Genomic DNA, 18425 nt, shown 5'->3' on the forward strand with positions numbered 1-18425 from the left:
TGAAGTTCACAGAAGGGAATGGTGAAGAGAAAGCCAACAATGGACTCTATTTCCAAATTTATCGACGAAGGCAGACTTTCTGCTGCCTGGCTATATGGAAGTTAGTATTGTTAGTTAGTGAGTTCCGTGCTATATGGAAGGCGTTTCACCCATGCATTTGACATTTTTAATGTCATACGTCACATGCCACATTGAAACATTGTATGTCAACTCAAAAAGCTGTACACCGTCATGTGACCCCTCCCATGTGATCCCACCCAAACTCCATCACGAGTATAACCTACTGATGTTGCGAAAGTCTGGATGCTCAACAGACGGTGAAATGGAGAGAGTGCGGTTGGTTGGTCCCATAGCCCCGGCCACAAAGCGCCTGTGGCCCGTTTCGGCCCAGACCGCATCAGCCGTACGCCTCGCCAAGTCGGCTGCCTCAAGGTTCAGTCGGTATGCCTGCGCACGCGCATCGAGGAGTGAAAAGGTCATTGTGGATGGGGTGATCAGAAAGTGCCGCATGACGGTGTCATCCACACAATAGCTATTTCAAGATTATGAAAAATAATAATAATGGAGGAACGACAAACACAAACACACTTGTCCATAATAATTGTCTACTTATTTGTGTATTACTATGTTCTGGTGAATTGCCCATTCCCACATCGTATTGGATTTGGGTTTGAGATGCAACATGAGTGCGATGGGCCAAATGGCCATTTCCTGTTTCAAAAATTATCTTATCCGTGTCACTGAAGTGAGCAATTTCAACGAGTTGCTCGGACTGACCAGGTGAGAGAGCTGGTAATCGCTCTGTGCGACACTCGTACTGCTGAACGTGTTTGTCTCAATAATGTCCGCTCCGGCCAACAGGTAATCCTGCCACACACGACCACAACATGTTATTACATGAACAGACTCAGAAAGTTCAGTATTTTTCTCGACCTAGTAACATCTCGAGCCATTTGTGACAGGTTTCCAGCACTTTTCCCCCACCCGGTGGATCTTGCGGACCACATCGGGACGGGTGAGAGTCAGAAGGTCATTGTTTCCCTGAAGGTTGCATTTGTGCTCAGAGAACTCGCTCCCATGGAAATCACTCTCCTGGAGCTTGAACTGCTGCAGACATGTCCCCATTCCACCATCAAGCACGAGCACCCGTTGTCGTAGCAGCTCCAGCAGAGCGGCCTCCGAATCACCTGCAGCGGGAGGACAACACGTGGACCCCACGAGTTTCAGGACATCCTTGTATATCGTGAACTGTACAATGTCTTCTGTCTAAGCTCTGTCTAAGAACAGCAGTAACTGTTCACATGTTGACGTCAAAATTGTCTTGCTACGAACACTGAACAATATTAATCATTGAACCAACCAATCGCTATCCCTCAATCTCACGATTTTCATCCATCCATTGTATCCCTCCATCTACCACTCCACGAGAAACACACGTGTGCAGATTAACTATTAAAGTGAAATTTATTCAGCTGCAATACATTATATTGTGGCGGACACAAAAGCCCACTGGCGTGGTGACATCATTCCACGCACCAAGTGGGCGGTGGCCACGCCCGAGGGGTAGGCGTGGCCTCATGATATACCCCGGGCGACCAGCCCGGAGGAGTACAGTGTTACAGTGTAGTCTTACAATAAAGACGTTTATATGTTACCGCTTGTCCGCTTCCTCCTTGCTCACAAGCAGCGCGCGTAACGCCGCGCTTTACTGGTGACCCTCGACGTTGGATCTGCCGGAGCGATCCTTCCACACGCGACGCCATCGCCATGGCCGCCTTCGTCAAACTTCCGGAATTTTGGGAGGCTCAGGCCGAAGTCTGGTTCGTCCAGGCCGAAGCCCAATTTCAGCTTCGGCACCTCACCGGCGATGACACGCGCTACTGCCACGTCGTCGCCTCCCTCGGGCCCGGCACGGCCGCTCGAGTTGTGTCCGTCCTTCGCCAATCGCCACCCACCGGACGGCCACAAGTACGAGGCACTCAAGCGGCTACTCCTAGCCACGTTCAGCCTCACGGACGACGCACGGGCCGACCGCCTCCTGGATCTCCCCGAGCTCGGTGAGACGCGCCCGTCGGTCCGAATGGACCATATGCTGTCACTGTTGGGCGACGAAGCCCCCGGTTCGCTATTCTGGGCGCTTTTCCGTCGCCAACTTCCAGCGCAGGTTCGCCTCGCGTTGGCCGGGACCGGGCTAACGGAACCCCGAGCATTGGCGGCCGAGGCGGACAAGTACTTCGCCGCTTCGGACACGCGGGCGAGCGTTGGCGTGGCCGTCACGGCCTTCGACGCTGCTGTTCCACAGCATCATCTTCTACAGCACGCTGAGTTTCAGCAGCATGCTGATACGCACCTCGTGAACGCCGCCACGCCCCGCCCACCGCCGCGGCGAAAACCGCCACCGCGGGGAAACCCGTCGACTCCACCGGCCTGGCGGAGCCAGCCGCGCTCCTCCAGCTCCACCACCTGGTGCTGGTTCCACGCCAAGTTCGGCCACGAAGCTCGGCGGTGTCATCCGCCGTGCTCCTTCAACGGGTCGGGAAACGCCCGGGCCGGCGCTCAATTGTGGCGATGAGCGCCGGCCGTTCGAGCAGCCTGCTGTTCATAACGGACACCTTCTCCGGGCGCCGTTACCTGTGCGACACGGGAGCACAGGTGAGTGTCATTCCCGCCGGCACGTCAGACAAGCACGCCGCGGGTGGGGGCCCCGCGCTGCTTGCCGCGAACGGGACGCCCATCCGTACGTACGGAAAACGCTGCCTCTCTCTGCGGTTTGGAGGGCAGGTTTTCCGATGGACGTTCGTCACCGCCGACGTGCCCATGGCACTGCTTGGCGCGGACTTCCTGTGCGCTAATGGGCTCCTGGTCGACGTCAAGCGCAGACGGCTTGTCCAGGCCGAGACGTTCAGCTCGCTCGCATGTGCGTTGCCCAGCTCAACGAGCGGCTTGCCAAGCGGCTTGCCGAACGATTCGGTTCCGGCCACGTTGGTCTGTACGCTTCCGGCAGCGGACGCATTCACCCGCCTCCTCGCCGGCTTCCCGGCCCTCACGCGGCCCACCTTCTCGGCGGGGGCCGTCAAGCACGGGGTGGCCCATCACATCCCCACCGTCGGGCCACCGGTCTACGCCCGGGCACGCCGCCTCGAGCCGACGAAGCTGGCGGTGGCAAAAGCGGAGTTCGCTACCCTGGAGCGACTCGGCATCGTTCGGCGCTCAGAGAGCGCTTGGGCGTCGCCGCTGCACATCGTGCCGAAGCCCGGCGGGGGATGGCGACCGTGCGGGGACTATCGCCGTCTCAATGACGCCACGACTCCCGACCGCTACCCCGTCCCCCACATTCAGGACTTTTCCGCCCGTTTGGCGGGCAGGTCCTTCTTCTCGAAGGTGGACCTCATACGCGGCTACCATCAGGTCCCCGTCAGGCCGGAGGACGTCCCGAAGACGGCGGTCATCACGTCATTCGGACTCTTCGAGTTCCTGCGCATGCCCTTCGGTCTGAAGAATGCGGCTCAGGCGTTCCAGCGACTGATGGACAGCGTCCTGCGCGACTTGGATTTTGTCTACGTCTACCTGGACGATATCCTCGTCGCCAGCGCGTCCCGCGAAGAGCACCTACGCCACCTCCGCACGCTCTTCGAACGCCTGGGCCAGCATGGCCTGATTGTGAACCCCGCAAAGTGCCGGTTCGGCGCCGCCACAATCGATTTTCTGGGGCACCGTGTCACCAGGCACGGAGCCGTCCCCCTGCCGGCCAAGGTGGAGGCGGTGAAGGGGTTTCCGCGCCCCCGCACGATCAGAGGGCTGCAGGAGTTCCTGGGCATGGTGAACTTTTACCATCGGTTCCTGCCCCGTATCGCCCAGCTCCTGCGCCCCCTGCACGAAGCTCTCCGAGGTAAGCCGGGCAAAGGCGACGTTACCTGGACCGAGCAGATGGACACGGCGTTCACGGGCGCGAAGCTCGCCTTGGCTAACGCCACCATGCTCGCGCACCCGGCGCCCGATGCACCGATCGCCCTCACCACCGATGCCTCGGACTACGCGGTGGGCGCGGTGCACGAGCAATGGGTGCGTGGAGCTTGGCAACCGCTGGCGTTCTTTAGCCGGCAGCTTCGCCCGCCCGAACGCCGTTACAGTACCTTCGACCGCGAGTTGCTCGGACTTCACCTGGGCACTTCCGCCATCTGCTCGAGGGCCGGGCGTTCACTGCCTTCGTCGACCACAAGCCGCTGATCTTCGCGATGGGCAAGGTCACCGAGCCGTGGTCGGCCCGGCAGCAGCGTCACCTCTCGGCTGTGTCCGAGTACACGACGGACATCCAGCACGTCGCGGGGAAGGACAACCCGGTGGCGGATTGCCTTTCCCGGGCCGTCGCCCACGCAGTCCACCTCGGCATCGACTATGCCCGGATGGCAGCGGACCAGGCCGCTGACCCCGACGTCCAGGCCTTGCGGACCGCCATCACGGGCCTCCGCGTCACCGAGGTGCCGTTCGACGGCGCGGGCGCGGCCCTCTTGTGCGACGTCTCCCTCGGGCGTCCCCGCCCCATTGTGCCCGCGGGCTGGCAGCGCCAGGTGTTTGACGCCATCCACGGCCTGTCCCACCCGGGCGCGAGGGCCTCCCAAAGGCTGATCTCCGACAAGTTCGTCTGGCATGGCCTCCGGAAGGCCGTCCGCGGCTGGGCCAGGACATGCCTCGCGTGCCAGCGCGCCAAGGTGCACCGGCACACCCAGGCCCCGTTGGCCCCGTTCACGGTGCCGGAACGCCGGTTTGACCACGTCCACGTGGACCTGGTGGGACCTCTGCCCCCCTCGCGGGGTTTCACCCACGTCCTCACCATGGTGGACCGCACCACCCGGTGGCCGGAGGCCGTGCCGTTGGCGTCCACAACGGCGGCCGATGTCGCGCAGGCTTTCATCGCCACCTGGGTCGCCCGGTTCGGCGCCCCCTCAGACATCTCATCCGACCGCGGCCCCCAGTTCACCTCGGAGCTCTGGGGGGCGGTTGCGCAGGGGCTCGGGGTCCGGCTGCACCGAACCACGGCCTACCACCCCCAGGCTAACGGCCTGTGTGAGCGATTTCACCGCTCATTGAAGGCCGCGCTCCGGGCCACCCTCCGCGACGGCGGCTGGGTCGACAGGCTCCCCTGGGTCCTGCTGGGCCTCCGGACGGCGCCCAAGGAGGACCTGCGCGCATCCGCGGCGGAGTTGGTCTTCGGGCAACCGCTGCGGGTGCCGGGCGAGTTCCTCCCCGACTCCACGGCACCATGGTCCGCGGCACAGCAGCGCTCCGCTCTGCAAGAGACCGCCCAGAGGTTCGCCCCGGTGCCAACGGCATGCCACGGGCACCCACCGACGCACGTCGCCCCGGAGCTTCGCACGGCGGAGTACGTCTTCGTCCGCCACGATGCCCATCGGACACCACTGCGGCCCCCGTACGACGGGCCTTTCCGCGTGCTGGAGACCGGGGCGAAGCACTTCACCCTGGACATCGGCGGTACTCCTGACCGCGTTTCGGTAGACCGCCTCAAGCCGGCCCACCTCGATGTGGACCATCCACCGCCAGTGGCCCGACCCCCACGTCGGGGCCGCCCTCCTGCGGGCGGACCCCCGGCACCGCCCAGCCCCACCGCCCCGCCGCCCCCCGGTCCTGCACCCATCCCAGGAGCAGCCAGGGGCATCCCACCTGGCATCCCTGCACCCCGGACGCCGCCGATCGCCAGGGGGCGCTTCGGCCGGGTCATTCGTCTGCCCCGCAAACTGGCCCTCCAGGTGCGTGGGAATTCTGGGGGGGCGCGTGTGGCGGACACAAAAGCCCACTGGCGTGGTGACATCATTCCACGCACCAAGTGGGCGGTGGCCACGCCCGAGGGGTAGGCGTGGCCTCATGATATACCCCGGGCGACCAGCCCGGAGGAGTACAGTGTTACAGTGTAGTCTTACAATAAAGACGTTTATATGTTACCGCTTGTCCGCTTCCTCCTTCCTTGCTCACAAGCAGCGCGCGTAACGCCGCGCTTTAATATAACTGTTTAGATGTGAAGCTGACATAATGGACAAATTACAATATTAATACAGTAGGTATTTGTACGTGTACATCTTGTAATACGCTTAACATCAACGAACACAGTGTGCAAAGCTTTTACCCTGTAGGTAGACACTCATGGTGGAAGCTTTCACGCTGAACAGGTGCGGTGGAGCGGCCAAAGCAGGGAACCCGGAATGGAGGCGGGCCGAAGCTGGGATGAAGGCGGGGCCAAGGCGGGATGGAGGCGGGGCGAGGCCGGGATGGAGGCGGGGCTGAAGAAAAAGGCAAAGCGAATCCGCGATGAGGGCGGAGCGAATCCGCGATGAGGGCGGAGCGAATCCGCGATGAGGGCGGGGCGAATGCGGGACGAGGGCGGAGCGAATCTGGGATGAGGGCTGGACGTTACAAAGGAAAAGTTTAAATGCGAAGTGGAACAGAAAAGCACAAAATAATGATGAAGTTAAGGTAATGTGGAGAAAATAAATACTTGAGGTAAAGTCCGAAGAAGCATGGGCAATAGCAAAGAAATATTAAAAAATTGTGATAAAGCCGAATCCGTCCACTCAGGCTGCGCCAAACTGAAAGACAGACGGCGAACTCCCGTGGAGTCCAAACCTCATTCCCGACTCGCTCCCTGATTGGCTGTACATGTTGACATTTCCCCCCAAAGATCTATTTTCATTGGCTGAAAGAACTTGGGGGCTGCCATCTATTTACAGCTTCAAGAGGATTAGGTTATCAAGATGCTTGAGCGCTTCCATCCCATGATGTTTGCGGTCACGGACATTGCAAAACGCTGAAATGGCACCGAGTTCCGTGTAATTGATTTGGACTCGTCCAAGTGAACCCTGGATAAATATATAATAATTAAAACAACAAGGAACGTCAACGAACAAGGCCATTGGGCCCACCAAGGCCTAGGCTAGTATAAGATTACCAACCTATGGTTCCGACAAACGTCCGTTCTTTACCCTTTTAATACTGAGAATCAATAAATGAAGCAGCAGTTGACACTTTATAAAGTCTGTGGTATTAATCGACCGGGTTCGAACCGTCGACTCCCCAAACTCAAAGCGGCCGCTCCAACCATTTATTGATTCCTCATAATTATTTTTTTCTTTACTGTTTTTTACTGCATAATTATATCTTCCAGACCCATTGGTTTGTTTACTCGAAGGCGGCAAAGTGAGCGGTGTATGTTAACAGAAAACGGAGCACTGTTTACATGTTTCAATAAAATAGATACACCGTTCATTCTGAAATCCCAATCACTAAAATAATATTCTGATACGAGGTGGAACAAAAACGGACTTTCCAATCTGATCCTAAAAACATTCCCTTTCTGAGGGGAAAAATGGTTCGGAATTGTTGGACGTATTTTGAGTTACCATCTTCCCATTATTGTTATTTTTTCTTCGTGCACCCTTTACCTAATTGTTTTATCTCTTCTTTCTCGATACTCGTTTTTTAAAATCATCTCTTGAGGATTATGGCGGTGCAGATAACGGCTTGACAATAGATGGTGTATTGACACATGTCAGTTTAGTTCAGCTGGTCTGTCGTTTAGTTTTTCGCTTTGATTGGAAAATAAGGTACTTTGATGATAAAGTTATTGATTATTCAGTGTTATATGTGTGTTACTGTTGTTCTAAATCTGAAGAAAAACCTTAATCTTGGCAAAATCAAGGTAATACCATTTGCACGTGTGAGTTTACTAACTTGTCCTGTCAGTCACACATTTACGCGCCAAGTAGCCTATAATTACGTACTGTTTATTTCTTTGCCCTTGTCACTGCTTTTAACCGCCTCATTTGTTATTTTACCGTTGAAGGTGTTGTGGTGATTCATCGTACTTATAAAGGCCTTTTGTGTGCAGGACCTTGTGTGAGGTGGTAAACGCAACCTACAAAAGGATGGCTGGGGTGCTGGAGGAAAACGAGGCGCATGGAAGTGATGGAGCTGGCGAGGGTGGGGAAGCCGTGGAGATTCTCACGGTCGCCGTACGGACGGAGGATCCACCAGACGGAGCGAACGCCGCCCTCGGAGGCGCCGAAGAGCCGGGCAGGGTGGTGCTGATGGTGCGGGACGGTGGGTGTGCTACAGAGAGCGAGTCTGCTTCCAATCAGCGTCCGAGGCTTTCCTGCAGCTTTCCCCGACCGGTGCCGATATTACGGCTCCCACGGGGACAGGGAGGAGGAAAGGGATTTGACCCGAGCTCGGCTCGCTTTAAGGCTCTGTTCACTCTACCCGGGCTGGGTGCGGGTCACGCAGACTCTGCACGATCTGACGATCGTGCGGTGCGTGCGACGTTGCGTGAGCGTTTCGTGCGTTGCCTGCTCGCCCTCGGAGGCCGGCCCGCCGAGTTCACCATGTACGAGCGATTGCGCATGCGCGCCCGGTTCACCTGCGCCGATGTACCTTTTAGCAGCGTGGCCGTTCACGACCTGGAGACGCCCCTGGGCAAACAGCCGGCAGCTCTGCTGCGCGCGAGTGACGTCATCGTGTTCCAGGTGCAGCTTGCAGATTCCGAGGCCGCCGTGGGTTGACGTGGACCCGTGGGTGTGGCCATGGTCGCTCCTCTTATCGGACACCTCGGTACTGTTTCTACCTCGTCCGTTTTGTATATATTTCTGGTGGATTTCCCATTCGAGTCCCAAATCCAGTAAATACCTGTTTAAATATTGAGCTCTATTGGGTCGATTTCTCAGGTGTGTTTTGCTCTGAACAAAGCTGCACCTCTTGATGCCACGAGCCATCCCTCGCAGTTCAGTTCATTATCACAAGTCTGTGTTCCCATTACTTCTGCTATCACATTATACTTTGGTTTTTTTTTTCTTTCCAAGGACCGCCTTTTCTGTGGCAGAGGGGAGGTCGAGAAATATTTTCTGTTCGGAAATAATGAGGAAGAAGAGGAAGCATTGCCACTTTATTACCTTATTGGACTTCCTGCTTTTCACAGCATTTTTGCTTCCAATCCCAATGGAAATGTGTGAAAGATTCCATTTCTTCGATGATCTTGTGGCGTGAGAAACCTTTGCTTACCGAACGGGACAGGCCGGCCCCAGGTTGAGTTTGTGACACTCGTGTCTGGGACGTTCGACCTGATCGGACGAGTGTCCGTACTGCCAGGAAGTCCCAAAAGACGTATAACATGCATGACAAGTATATAAAACATTCTCAAGACAAATGCAAATTTTGAAAAAACAAAGTTTTTAAAATCCACAATTTTAATATTTGCCGTTACAATGACAACAACAACAACAACATGCATTTTAAGGCCATTTTCCCTGCTAGAGCGGGGGTTAGCCTTGCGGTCCCCATGACGATCTTCTCCATTTTGCCCTATTTTCTGCATCTCTCCTTGTTAACCCCCTTGCCCGCATTTCTTCTTCCACCATCTTTAGCCAAGTCTTTCTCGGTCTTCCCCGTCCTCTACTTCCTTCTACATTAACTTTCATCACTCTTCTCAACCAGTCACTTTCATCCTTCCTCAACACATGACCAAACCATCTCAACCTGTTCCTCTTCACAGCATCAATCACAGGCTCTATTCCCATCATCTTTCGCAATTCATCATTTGTCTTCCTCTCTCTCAACGATACTCCACACATCCATCGAACCATTCGCATTTCCACCCTTTCCAGCCTTCGTTGCTGCTCTACATTCATTACCCATGTCTCGCTCCCATAAATCATAACTGCCATAATCATTCGCATGCCGTTACAGCTGATAAATATTTATTTATACATACATTCAATAGGAGATTTGAATCGTAGAAACGTTTCTCTGATTTTACGCTGACGGTGTTCTGTGCGCACGCACAAAAAGGTATTTCTGAAGGGTCATCAATTGATTTCTCGTGATTTCATTATTTCCGACCCCTTGTGGTTTCTTCTTCATATGTCAACATTATACAGGCCTAGTAGCCTCTGAGGCCGAACAGGCATCTAGCACCACACCGACTCCCACACCCACATATTCGTTTTATCTTTCGTTCTTGCTTTTCACAATTTATCCCAATCCGTTCCCCTATGTACATAATAAATAGATTTCCCTCAGCTGTGACCTCGTGTTCCAGTGTTTTCAATCCAGGAAGATGGCAGGTTGACCGGTGGCGGAAGTGGTGTATGTGAGGTATTGAACTCATTCCCTTGATGAATGTACTCGTGTGTTGCCGAAAATGCTGCGGTCAGAAGGTCACGGTTGCTCCAGGCAAGGGCCGGCATGAAGTATTGCCTGAAATGAAGAAACGAGAAAGGCCTTGCATTATCAACCGGAAGGTAAAATATCGTAAAACAAGGAATGCTCGTCGACCCGAGCTTTTATGATAACACGTACAGTCACGTGAAAAAGTAAGTACACCCCATGTAAAGTTTTGACTTTTTCAACATACAGCTATTTGATCTTCATTTGAACAATATTGATAGATAAAGGTGATATAATATAAGAAATATCATGAAACATATACATTTTGTAGTCCATTGTATAATTTAAATAAACATAAATGCAAATTTCGCATGTGGAAAAAGTAAGTACACCCCATGAAATGTTTTAAAAATCTTTTTAACTTATGTGGACATATCAATATTTGATCTTAATTTAAACAGTATCTATAGATAAAGGTGATATAATTGAAGAAAAACTAATGAAAAATTGACTTTGCAATAATTTATTCAACAAAAAATTGTTGCACAGCATGCACATTTGCATGCACAGCTCGTTTCAAATCCCTCCACAACATCGGATTTAGATCCGGGCTTTGACTTGGCCATTCCAGAACCCTCCATTTCTTTCTTTTCAGCCATTCCTTGGTGGATTTACTGGTATGTTTAGGGTCATTGTCATGTTGCAAGGTCCACCTTCGGTTGAGCTTCAACTTTCCGACAGATGTGCTCACATTATCCTCTAGCACCCTCTGGTACAATGTAGGATTCATAGTGGATTATATGATGGTGAGCTGCCCAGGCCCTGATGCAGCAAAGCTGCCCCAAACCATAATATTTCCACCACCATGCTTTACAGTTGGGATCAGGTTCTTGTGGTCAAATGCTGTCTTTGGTTTTCGCCAAACATGTCTTTTGGTACTGTGGCCAAGTATCTCTACCTTTGACACATCTGTCCAGAGCACATTGTTCCAGAAGTGCTGGTCTTTGCCTAGGTGTTCATTGGAAAACTTTAGTCTTGCCCTGATGTTCTTTCTGGACAGCAAAGGTTTCCTCCTGGCACACCTCCCATGTAGATCAAATTTGTGCAGCCTCTTTCTAATGGTAGACTCGTGCACTTTGACATCAACAGTGGCAAGAGCTACCTGTCGGTCCCGTGATGACATTCTGGGGTTCTTAGAGACTTCTTTCAGCATCTTGCGGTCTGCGCTCGGACTGAACTTGCTGGTGAGGCCTGGCCTGAACAAGTTGGCTGTTGTTTGGAATCTTCTCCACTTCTAGATGATCTTCTGGACAGTCGAATGATTGATTTCACATTGTTTGGAGATCTTTTAAAATCCCTTCCCAGACTCGTAGGCATCTATAACCTTCTTTCTGAAGGCCTCAGAGAGTTATTTTGATCTAGGCTTGGTGATGCCGCACACTTCAACAACAAAGAGCAAACCAAACTAAATGTCTGAGGTTTAAATAAGACAGGTTCCTCCAAGATCCTCTCTAACGATGTTCTAATCATTTGCACCTGAGCTGGTGCACCTGATTCTAATTTTAGGTATTTGAAGGAGTGATAAATGTAGGGGTGTACTTACTTTTTCAACATGCTAAATTTGCATTTATGTTTATTTAAATTATACAATGAACTACAAAATGTAAATGTTTCATGATATTTGTTATGTTATATCACCTTTATCTATCAATATTGTTGAAATGAAGATCAAATAGCTGTATGTTGAAATATGTTAAAAGTCAAAACTTTACATGGGGTGTGCTTAATTTTTCACGTGACTATGTTTAAATCCAGATGTTTCATCTCATGTCTGCTCATCTATTCTGCAGATTTGCAACTTCCCATGTACGATGGATGAACAGCCGACCGAACCTCATCGTGTGTGTTTACTGCTGGTGTTGTACCCCCACAATCTTTATCGTTGTTTAAATCAAATGAATAACGGTGCACGGTTACTGCAGTGGCGATGGTCGGAAGGAGGAAGTCAAACACTTGGAAGATAAAGTTTTTAATAAAAAAATTCTTCTTTTTTTGCCAATCCTGGGAGAGTATCTCTCAGGAAGGCCTAACGAATCAGAACTAGCCTGAAGCCATGCTCTCCCATGAGTGTCAATCAGACCGACAACTTCTGCAACGTTTAGTAATGTCCACCAATGTGCCGTACTATGATGTACTTTGGATGTACAACAGGTTCAACGCATTCAGCCGATTCACCAGGTTAAACACATTCAACACAGCCATTGGAACCTGTTTGTGCAGAACCGTGAACGACTTCGCTTATTTCAGGCGCCGTCCATGGCATCTCTTGCAACTTGTCATACAGGGCAAACGCAAAAGTCCTGGAATCATCGCGAGACCCAACCATAACGCCGGACAAGTTCCCCTAACTCTACCCGCACCCGAAGCCGAACAACTCCAAGGCTAAGCCACAAGGTATTTGCGTATTTCAGGCGCCGTGCACACCATCTAGTGCAATTCGTCGTACAGTGCATTCGGTGAACATTTAGTGAAACAAAAATGCTCTTTTTCATGAAAATACAAACATAATTTCACAAACTTCTTCTTTTCTTGGTTTTTGGTGTCATAATAACTAATTTCACATAAGCTTTGGATTCCTTGGGCCTGGAGACATAGGATTAGCATTTAGAATGAAGTTTCTACGTCAAATACAAGCCGAGATATTCGGGAATTCTTAATTTATGGCGGACATTTTGAAAATCCAAAATGGCGGCTATGCAGGCATCTGCGCAAATGTAAACATTGATTTGCAGATTCCTGATGCCATAACCTTCTCAAAAATGTAATGGTTTGCGAATCTCCATAAATTTTGAAGAAGTTTTTTTTATTGACATTGTGAACCGGACTATATGGTGGTTTCGTGTAATTCCCAGGAGTGTTTGTGATCCAAAATTTCATTATTTTTTTTATTAATTTTTTTTTTATGGGTATGTGGACATGCGTGTCAAAGCTGCAAATGTCAACACGTGACGTTGGTTATCCCTGCACGGAGAGCAGGATCTTCCAGGAATCCTTCTTTGTGAACTTGAGATCGGATTTCAATGAAACCACTCTCAGGAAGTAAACATAACCACTTTTACCTCTCCCTACAAAGATGTTTTATCCACCACGTTGATTCCAAACTCCATGAATCCAAATCATCCAAATCGTACAAAAACGAGAACAATGCCACTGTGTCGCCAACATGCCTCCGCATAGTCCCACAACAGGTAGATGCCATCGTTCTGCATTTGTATGAGTAGGGGATCACGTTTGTGAAGTTTCGTGTCGATTGGATACGGTTCGTTTTTCTATCCAAGATGACTGCCAAACCACGTGACCTATGACATCATTTTCAAACTAGATGCAACGGTTCTGTTAGATGATATTTGTAAAATTTCACATCAAAAGGGTGCTAATAATTAACAGATATAATTATTTAATATTTCCTTCAATCCAATAGGGCTGCCAAATCATGTGACCTATGATGTCATAAATTTAATATTTCAATACAAATGGGTCAGATCATGTGCATGAAATTTCTGATTTTTAGGATAAGGAATTAGATTAAAACATTTTTGGCTGGTATACCACTTTCCCTGTTTGACATATTTGACAGGATTGACATATAACAAGGTACTTTGATCTCTTCTGATACTGTTCTCTGGCTTGGGCTATGTCAGCAGCTGTTCCCCATGTCTGTTCAGTGAATGGAACCACTGCATCACCATCGTGTTCTTTATCACCAATCATATGCAGCCTGGTGTTGGCTTAGCGGCTAGGGTGCCAGCTTAGGATCCTAGGATCCTGGGTTCGAATCCCGGTCGATCGCTGAATTAACGCCAGGGGGGTTGACTCAGCCTGCTCATCCTTCCGAGGTCGGCTAATTGAGTACCAGTTCACTGGTAATTCCCTGTTTGTCGTAAAAGGCGACAAACAGGGTTGGCGGCAGGAAGGGCATCCGGCCGTAAAACATTGCTTCAAAAAGGGGACCAAAAAACCGGCAACAACCACGGTGCCCGAAAAAGGCCAAACCCCGCTTTGCGGGGAAAAATGGCCTCTAAAGGTGTTTTTTTTATACCACTTTCCCTCTGATGTCATTATCATTCTTTTGTTCCCCATTGGGAGTACTTGACAATGTGCTAAGTTTCAAATTTTTCCATTCAGTGTTTTCCAATAAATAATTTAATTATTTGCATTTAATCCAAGATGGCTGCCATACCACGTGACCTAAGACGTCACAATTATCATAAAAACATTCTGCATGGGTGTCCTTCCTACCCTCAAAGTTTTTCTCTCAATCGGACATATGGTTGCTGAGAAAAACGAGGTTTATCCCGTACGGACGGACGGACAAATGGACAACCCAAAAACATAATGCTTCCGGCGACTTTGTCGGCGTTGGCATAAAAATAAAGGTGCCTTGCTTAATCTCCATAAATTCTCTTCCTAAAAAAGTAAAAAACCACTTCCTCATTCATCTTCTTCACATATAATGCGGACCCTCATTCAACCCCGTTTCTCATATTGATTAGATTCAGCAAACGCTTGCTATATCGATTTATTCGATGATTGTTGTTATTGTTATTATTATTATTCGATGATCATATATTATTCGATTATTATGCTTTATCGATTATATCGATAGGCCTATATATCTATATATCGATTTGTTATATCTATATTTTCTATATCTTGCTATTGTAGCGGTTACCGCTGGATGTACATAATCGCCTTACACCGGCCAGAACACGGCCAGACGCGCCTCTCCCGGGCATGCCCGAACCTCCCGGGCACGCCCGGTCTCGTCTTTCCCGGGCATGCCCGCTCTCGCCTTTCCAGGGCTCGCCCAGAGCGTCCGGGCATGCTCGCTATCGCCTTTCCAGGGCTCGCCCAGAGCGTCCGGGCATGCCCGCTATCGCCTTTCCAGGGCTCGCCCAGAGCGTCCGGGCATGCCCGCTATCGCCTTTCCAGGGCTCGCCCAGAGCGTCCGGGCATGCCCGCTATCGCCTTTTCAGGGCTCGCCCAGAGCGCCCGGGCATGCCCAGCCTCGACTTGCCAGGCCGCAGCCAAACACGCCCGGGCAGGTCCAGACTCGCCTTTCCAAGGCTCGCCCTTGATACCCGGGCATGCCCGGTATAGCTTTTGCCGGGCAAACTTCCCGACATAAATGTGTATATATATTGTTGCCCGATAAACGGGCTTGTTAGAATACCTGAGCTGTTTTGTTTCAATAAAGCAACTCGGACGAATTCCGTCTTTGGACGCGTCAATTCTTTCAACTCGCGTTGGAGCGCAGTTCCTTCACTATATCGCTTCTCATATTGATGAGATTCAGCAAACGCTTGCTATATCGATTTATTCGACGATTATGTTATTACTCGCCGAAACCCGTGGAACATCCACGGAGGGGAGGATGTGGTGTATGGATAGTGTACCATTATGGATGGCATAGGGGATTTCCTTGTCCGAGTAAGAGTTAGGAAGAAAGATGAGAATGAAGAGTGCGTATATGAACAACGTATTTATTGCAATCTACTTAAAGGACAACGCTACGATATACTTTTGAAAATATCACGTACCGTCTCGAAGTCAATGCCATCCTTTTATCTCTTCGTATACAACTCACTGATTTCTACCTTATCGTGAACAGGGTAAAGCCTACTTTGATAATCATGAACGGTGGCGGATGCAGGAGTTGGTGAAACGAAAGGGGGGGGGGGGGGGGCTGATCATGACCTACCCGACGCCACATGGCCTACGCCATTTGTTGAGATCATGGCCACAACGGAAACACAACTGGATAGGTAGGGCCTAGGCCTACGCCTACGTTTCGTCACTCGGCGAAGTACACTTTGTTTTAAGCTTTCAGAAGCTGAAGCCTTATTTATTGCTTTATATGATATTGATGGGCTGCTGATCGGTTTCACTTCGTTGTTATCACAGTATATGGAAGAAATTATGCTAAACCCACCTGATGAGGTTAGCACACACCGCGATCGATGACACCGGCACAAATGGCGGAATGCATGCTCTGGATTGTCCACTCAGTGGACGGCTTGCTGTCGCCTTCGACTGTCCAATCAGCGGACGGCTTGCTGCGCCTTCACCCAGCAGACGCCAATACGATGGCGTCGTAAGATGGCGTCGTATTGGCCGTTAATCGGATGCTTTTTGGCCCCAACGTCGGCCAATTCAGATTTTTCGAGTATGGCTGTACGTGATAAACAAAGCGTGGTTCAACAACAACAACAACATGCATTTTAAGGCCATGTTCCCTGCTAGAGCGGGGGTTAGCCTTGCGGTCCCCATGACAATCTTCTCCATTTTGCCCTATTTTCTGCATCTCTCCTTGTTAACCCCCTTGCCCGCATTTCTTCTTCCACCGTCTTTAGCCAAGTCTTTCTCGGTCTTCCCCGTCCTCTACTTCCTTCTACATTAACTTCCATCACTCTTCTCAACCAGTCACTTTCATCCTTCCTCAATACATTACCAAACCATCTCAACCTGTTCCTCTTCACAGCATCAATCACAGGCAATATTCCCATCATCTTTCGCAATTCATCATTTGTCTTCCTCTCTCTCAACGATACTCCGCACATCCATCGAACCATTCGCATTTCCACCCTTTCCAGCCTTCGTTGCTGCTCTACATTCATTACCCATGTCTCGCTCCCATAAATCATAACACTTCTCACACATGCAGCATACACCTTTCCCTTCAGCTTCAGCGACACTCTCCTCATCAGCACACCACTCAGTTCCCGAAACGTCTTCCATGCACATCTCACTCGAGCAACCGTTGCCGAGTCTGATCCACCTTCTCCATTCAGCATGTCTCCGAGGTAGCAAAATGTTTTCACACCTTCCAGCTTCACGCCGTCTCCAAGATCCAACTCAACATTTCCTCCATCTGCAGCTCCCTCTGTGCACACCTTACATTTGAATGTAGCTGCCACACTGGTTAATGACCCTCTCAGACCACTACATTTTTGATGAACCCACTCAGCACACATTGTACATTGAATGGAGTTCACTCCGACACCCTTCCTGCACACAGCACACGGCCACTTCCCAGTTCTTTCCACCTCACCACATGCTTTACCACTTGCCATCACCTTTGTCTTTCCGATATTCACCTTCAGACCTTTTGTCTCCATACATTCCTTCCACTTGTTCATCTTTTCCTTCAGTCCATCCATACTTTCCGCAATCAACACCAGATCATCTGCATACAACAACTCCCACGGTAAACCCTCCTTTACGGTCTGAGCCAGCACCTCCATCACAGCTACAAATAGTAGTGGACTTAGTACCGACCCCTGATGCACTCCCACCTTCACCTCAAACTCACCACTGTTCCCGTCCTTCGTCCTTACAGCTGTGCGTGCTCTTTTGTACATTGCCATCACTACTCTGATCAACCATTCCTCCACTCCTAACTTCCTCAATGCCCATGTCAATACTTTGCGTGGAACCCTATCGAATGCTTTCTCCAGATCAACAAACCCAAAAAACAACTTCTTCCTCTTATCCATGTACTTCTCCTGCAACTGCCTCACAATGAAAAGCGCATCTGTCGTTCCTCTTCCTGGCATAAATCCAAACTGCATTTCGTCGATCTTCACTTTCTTCCTTATCCTCCTCTCAAACACCCTTTCCAATACCTTCATTCCATGCTCCAACAACTTTATCGCCCGGTACGAGCCACACTCCAGAGGGTCACCTTTCCCCTTGTATAGAGGGACGAGGGTACTGAGTTCCCAATCCACTGGAATGCGGCCTTCTTTCACCACCAGATTACAGATCTCTGTCATTCTCTTCACACCCCAACTTCCTGCTGCCTTCAACAGATCTCCAACAACTCCCGTCAGCCCTCCCTCTTTTCTACCCTTCATTGCTTTTATCGCTTCCTCAACTTCCTTCTCAGTTATCTTCTCTGCCGGTCCTAAAACTGGGTTACTCTCTATGTTGCCATCCCATTCATTCTCTGTATTCAACAGCATTTCCATATATCTTTTCCATCTTCCTTTAATTCCATCTGCGTCCACAATGATTTGTCCCACCTCATCCTTCAAGCAACTCACCCCCATCACATCACACCTCTCTTTCGCTATCTGCTTTGCAATCCTGAATACCGCTCTCTGACCCTCTTCTGAATCCAAGCGTTTTCCGAACATTTTCCTACATGCCTCCTGCGCCTTTGCTACCTCTTTCTTTGCAGCCTTCTTGGCTGCCTT

General features: G+C 50.6%; 2 protein-coding genes across 8 annotated transcripts in view; one reads left to right on the top strand and one right to left on the bottom strand.

Annotated features, from left to right (window-relative positions):
- Positions 1 to 7967, bottom strand: part of MTR (5-methyltetrahydrofolate-homocysteine methyltransferase) — a 141275-nt gene extending 133308 nt beyond the window's left edge. Inside the window, exons 1-5 of one of the 3 annotated variants that reach the window (XM_068131796.2) lie at positions 7929 to 7967; positions 6140 to 6416; positions 985 to 1187; positions 778 to 867; positions 285 to 447 (exon numbers count right to left, since the gene is read on the bottom strand). In XM_068131796.2, coding sequence (XP_067987897.1) covers positions 285 to 447; positions 778 to 867; positions 985 to 1187; positions 6140 to 6416; positions 7929 to 7967 — 772 coding nt within the window. Of the gene's footprint in view, positions 1 to 284; positions 448 to 777; positions 868 to 984; positions 1188 to 6139; positions 6417 to 6508; positions 6589 to 7928 lie in introns of those variants that run through there. The other 2 variants (XM_078766853.1, XM_068131797.2) reach the window with 2 other exon arrangements.
- On the top strand, positions 7683 to 10086 carry LOC137437458 (gem-associated protein 7). 5 transcript variants are annotated; one of them, XM_078766856.1, is made up of 3 exons: positions 7723 to 7786; positions 7898 to 8616; positions 8865 to 10086. In XM_078766856.1, the coding sequence occupies exon 2, from the start codon at positions 7935 to 7937 to the stop codon at positions 8565 to 8567; it is 633 nt and encodes a 210-aa protein (XP_078622982.1). In that variant the 5' UTR covers positions 7723 to 7786; positions 7898 to 7934; the 3' UTR covers positions 8568 to 8616; positions 8865 to 10086. The 5 variants fall into 5 exon arrangements, with proteins under 5 accessions (XP_078622981.1, XP_067987903.2, XP_078622980.1 ...); XM_078766855.1 differs by lacking the exon at positions 7723 to 7786 and adding an exon at positions 7683 to 7708 and having other exon boundaries at positions 7898 to 10086; XM_068131802.2 differs by having other exon boundaries at positions 7697 to 7726; positions 7898 to 10086.
- Positions 10087 to 18425: the final 8339 nt, after the last annotated feature.

This window comes from Myxine glutinosa, chromosome 12 (assembly GCF_964187855.1).
Source record: "Myxine glutinosa chromosome 12, kmMyxGlut1.1, whole genome shotgun sequence".
NCBI classification, from domain to species: Eukaryota; Metazoa; Chordata; class Myxini; order Myxiniformes; family Myxinidae; genus Myxine; species Myxine glutinosa.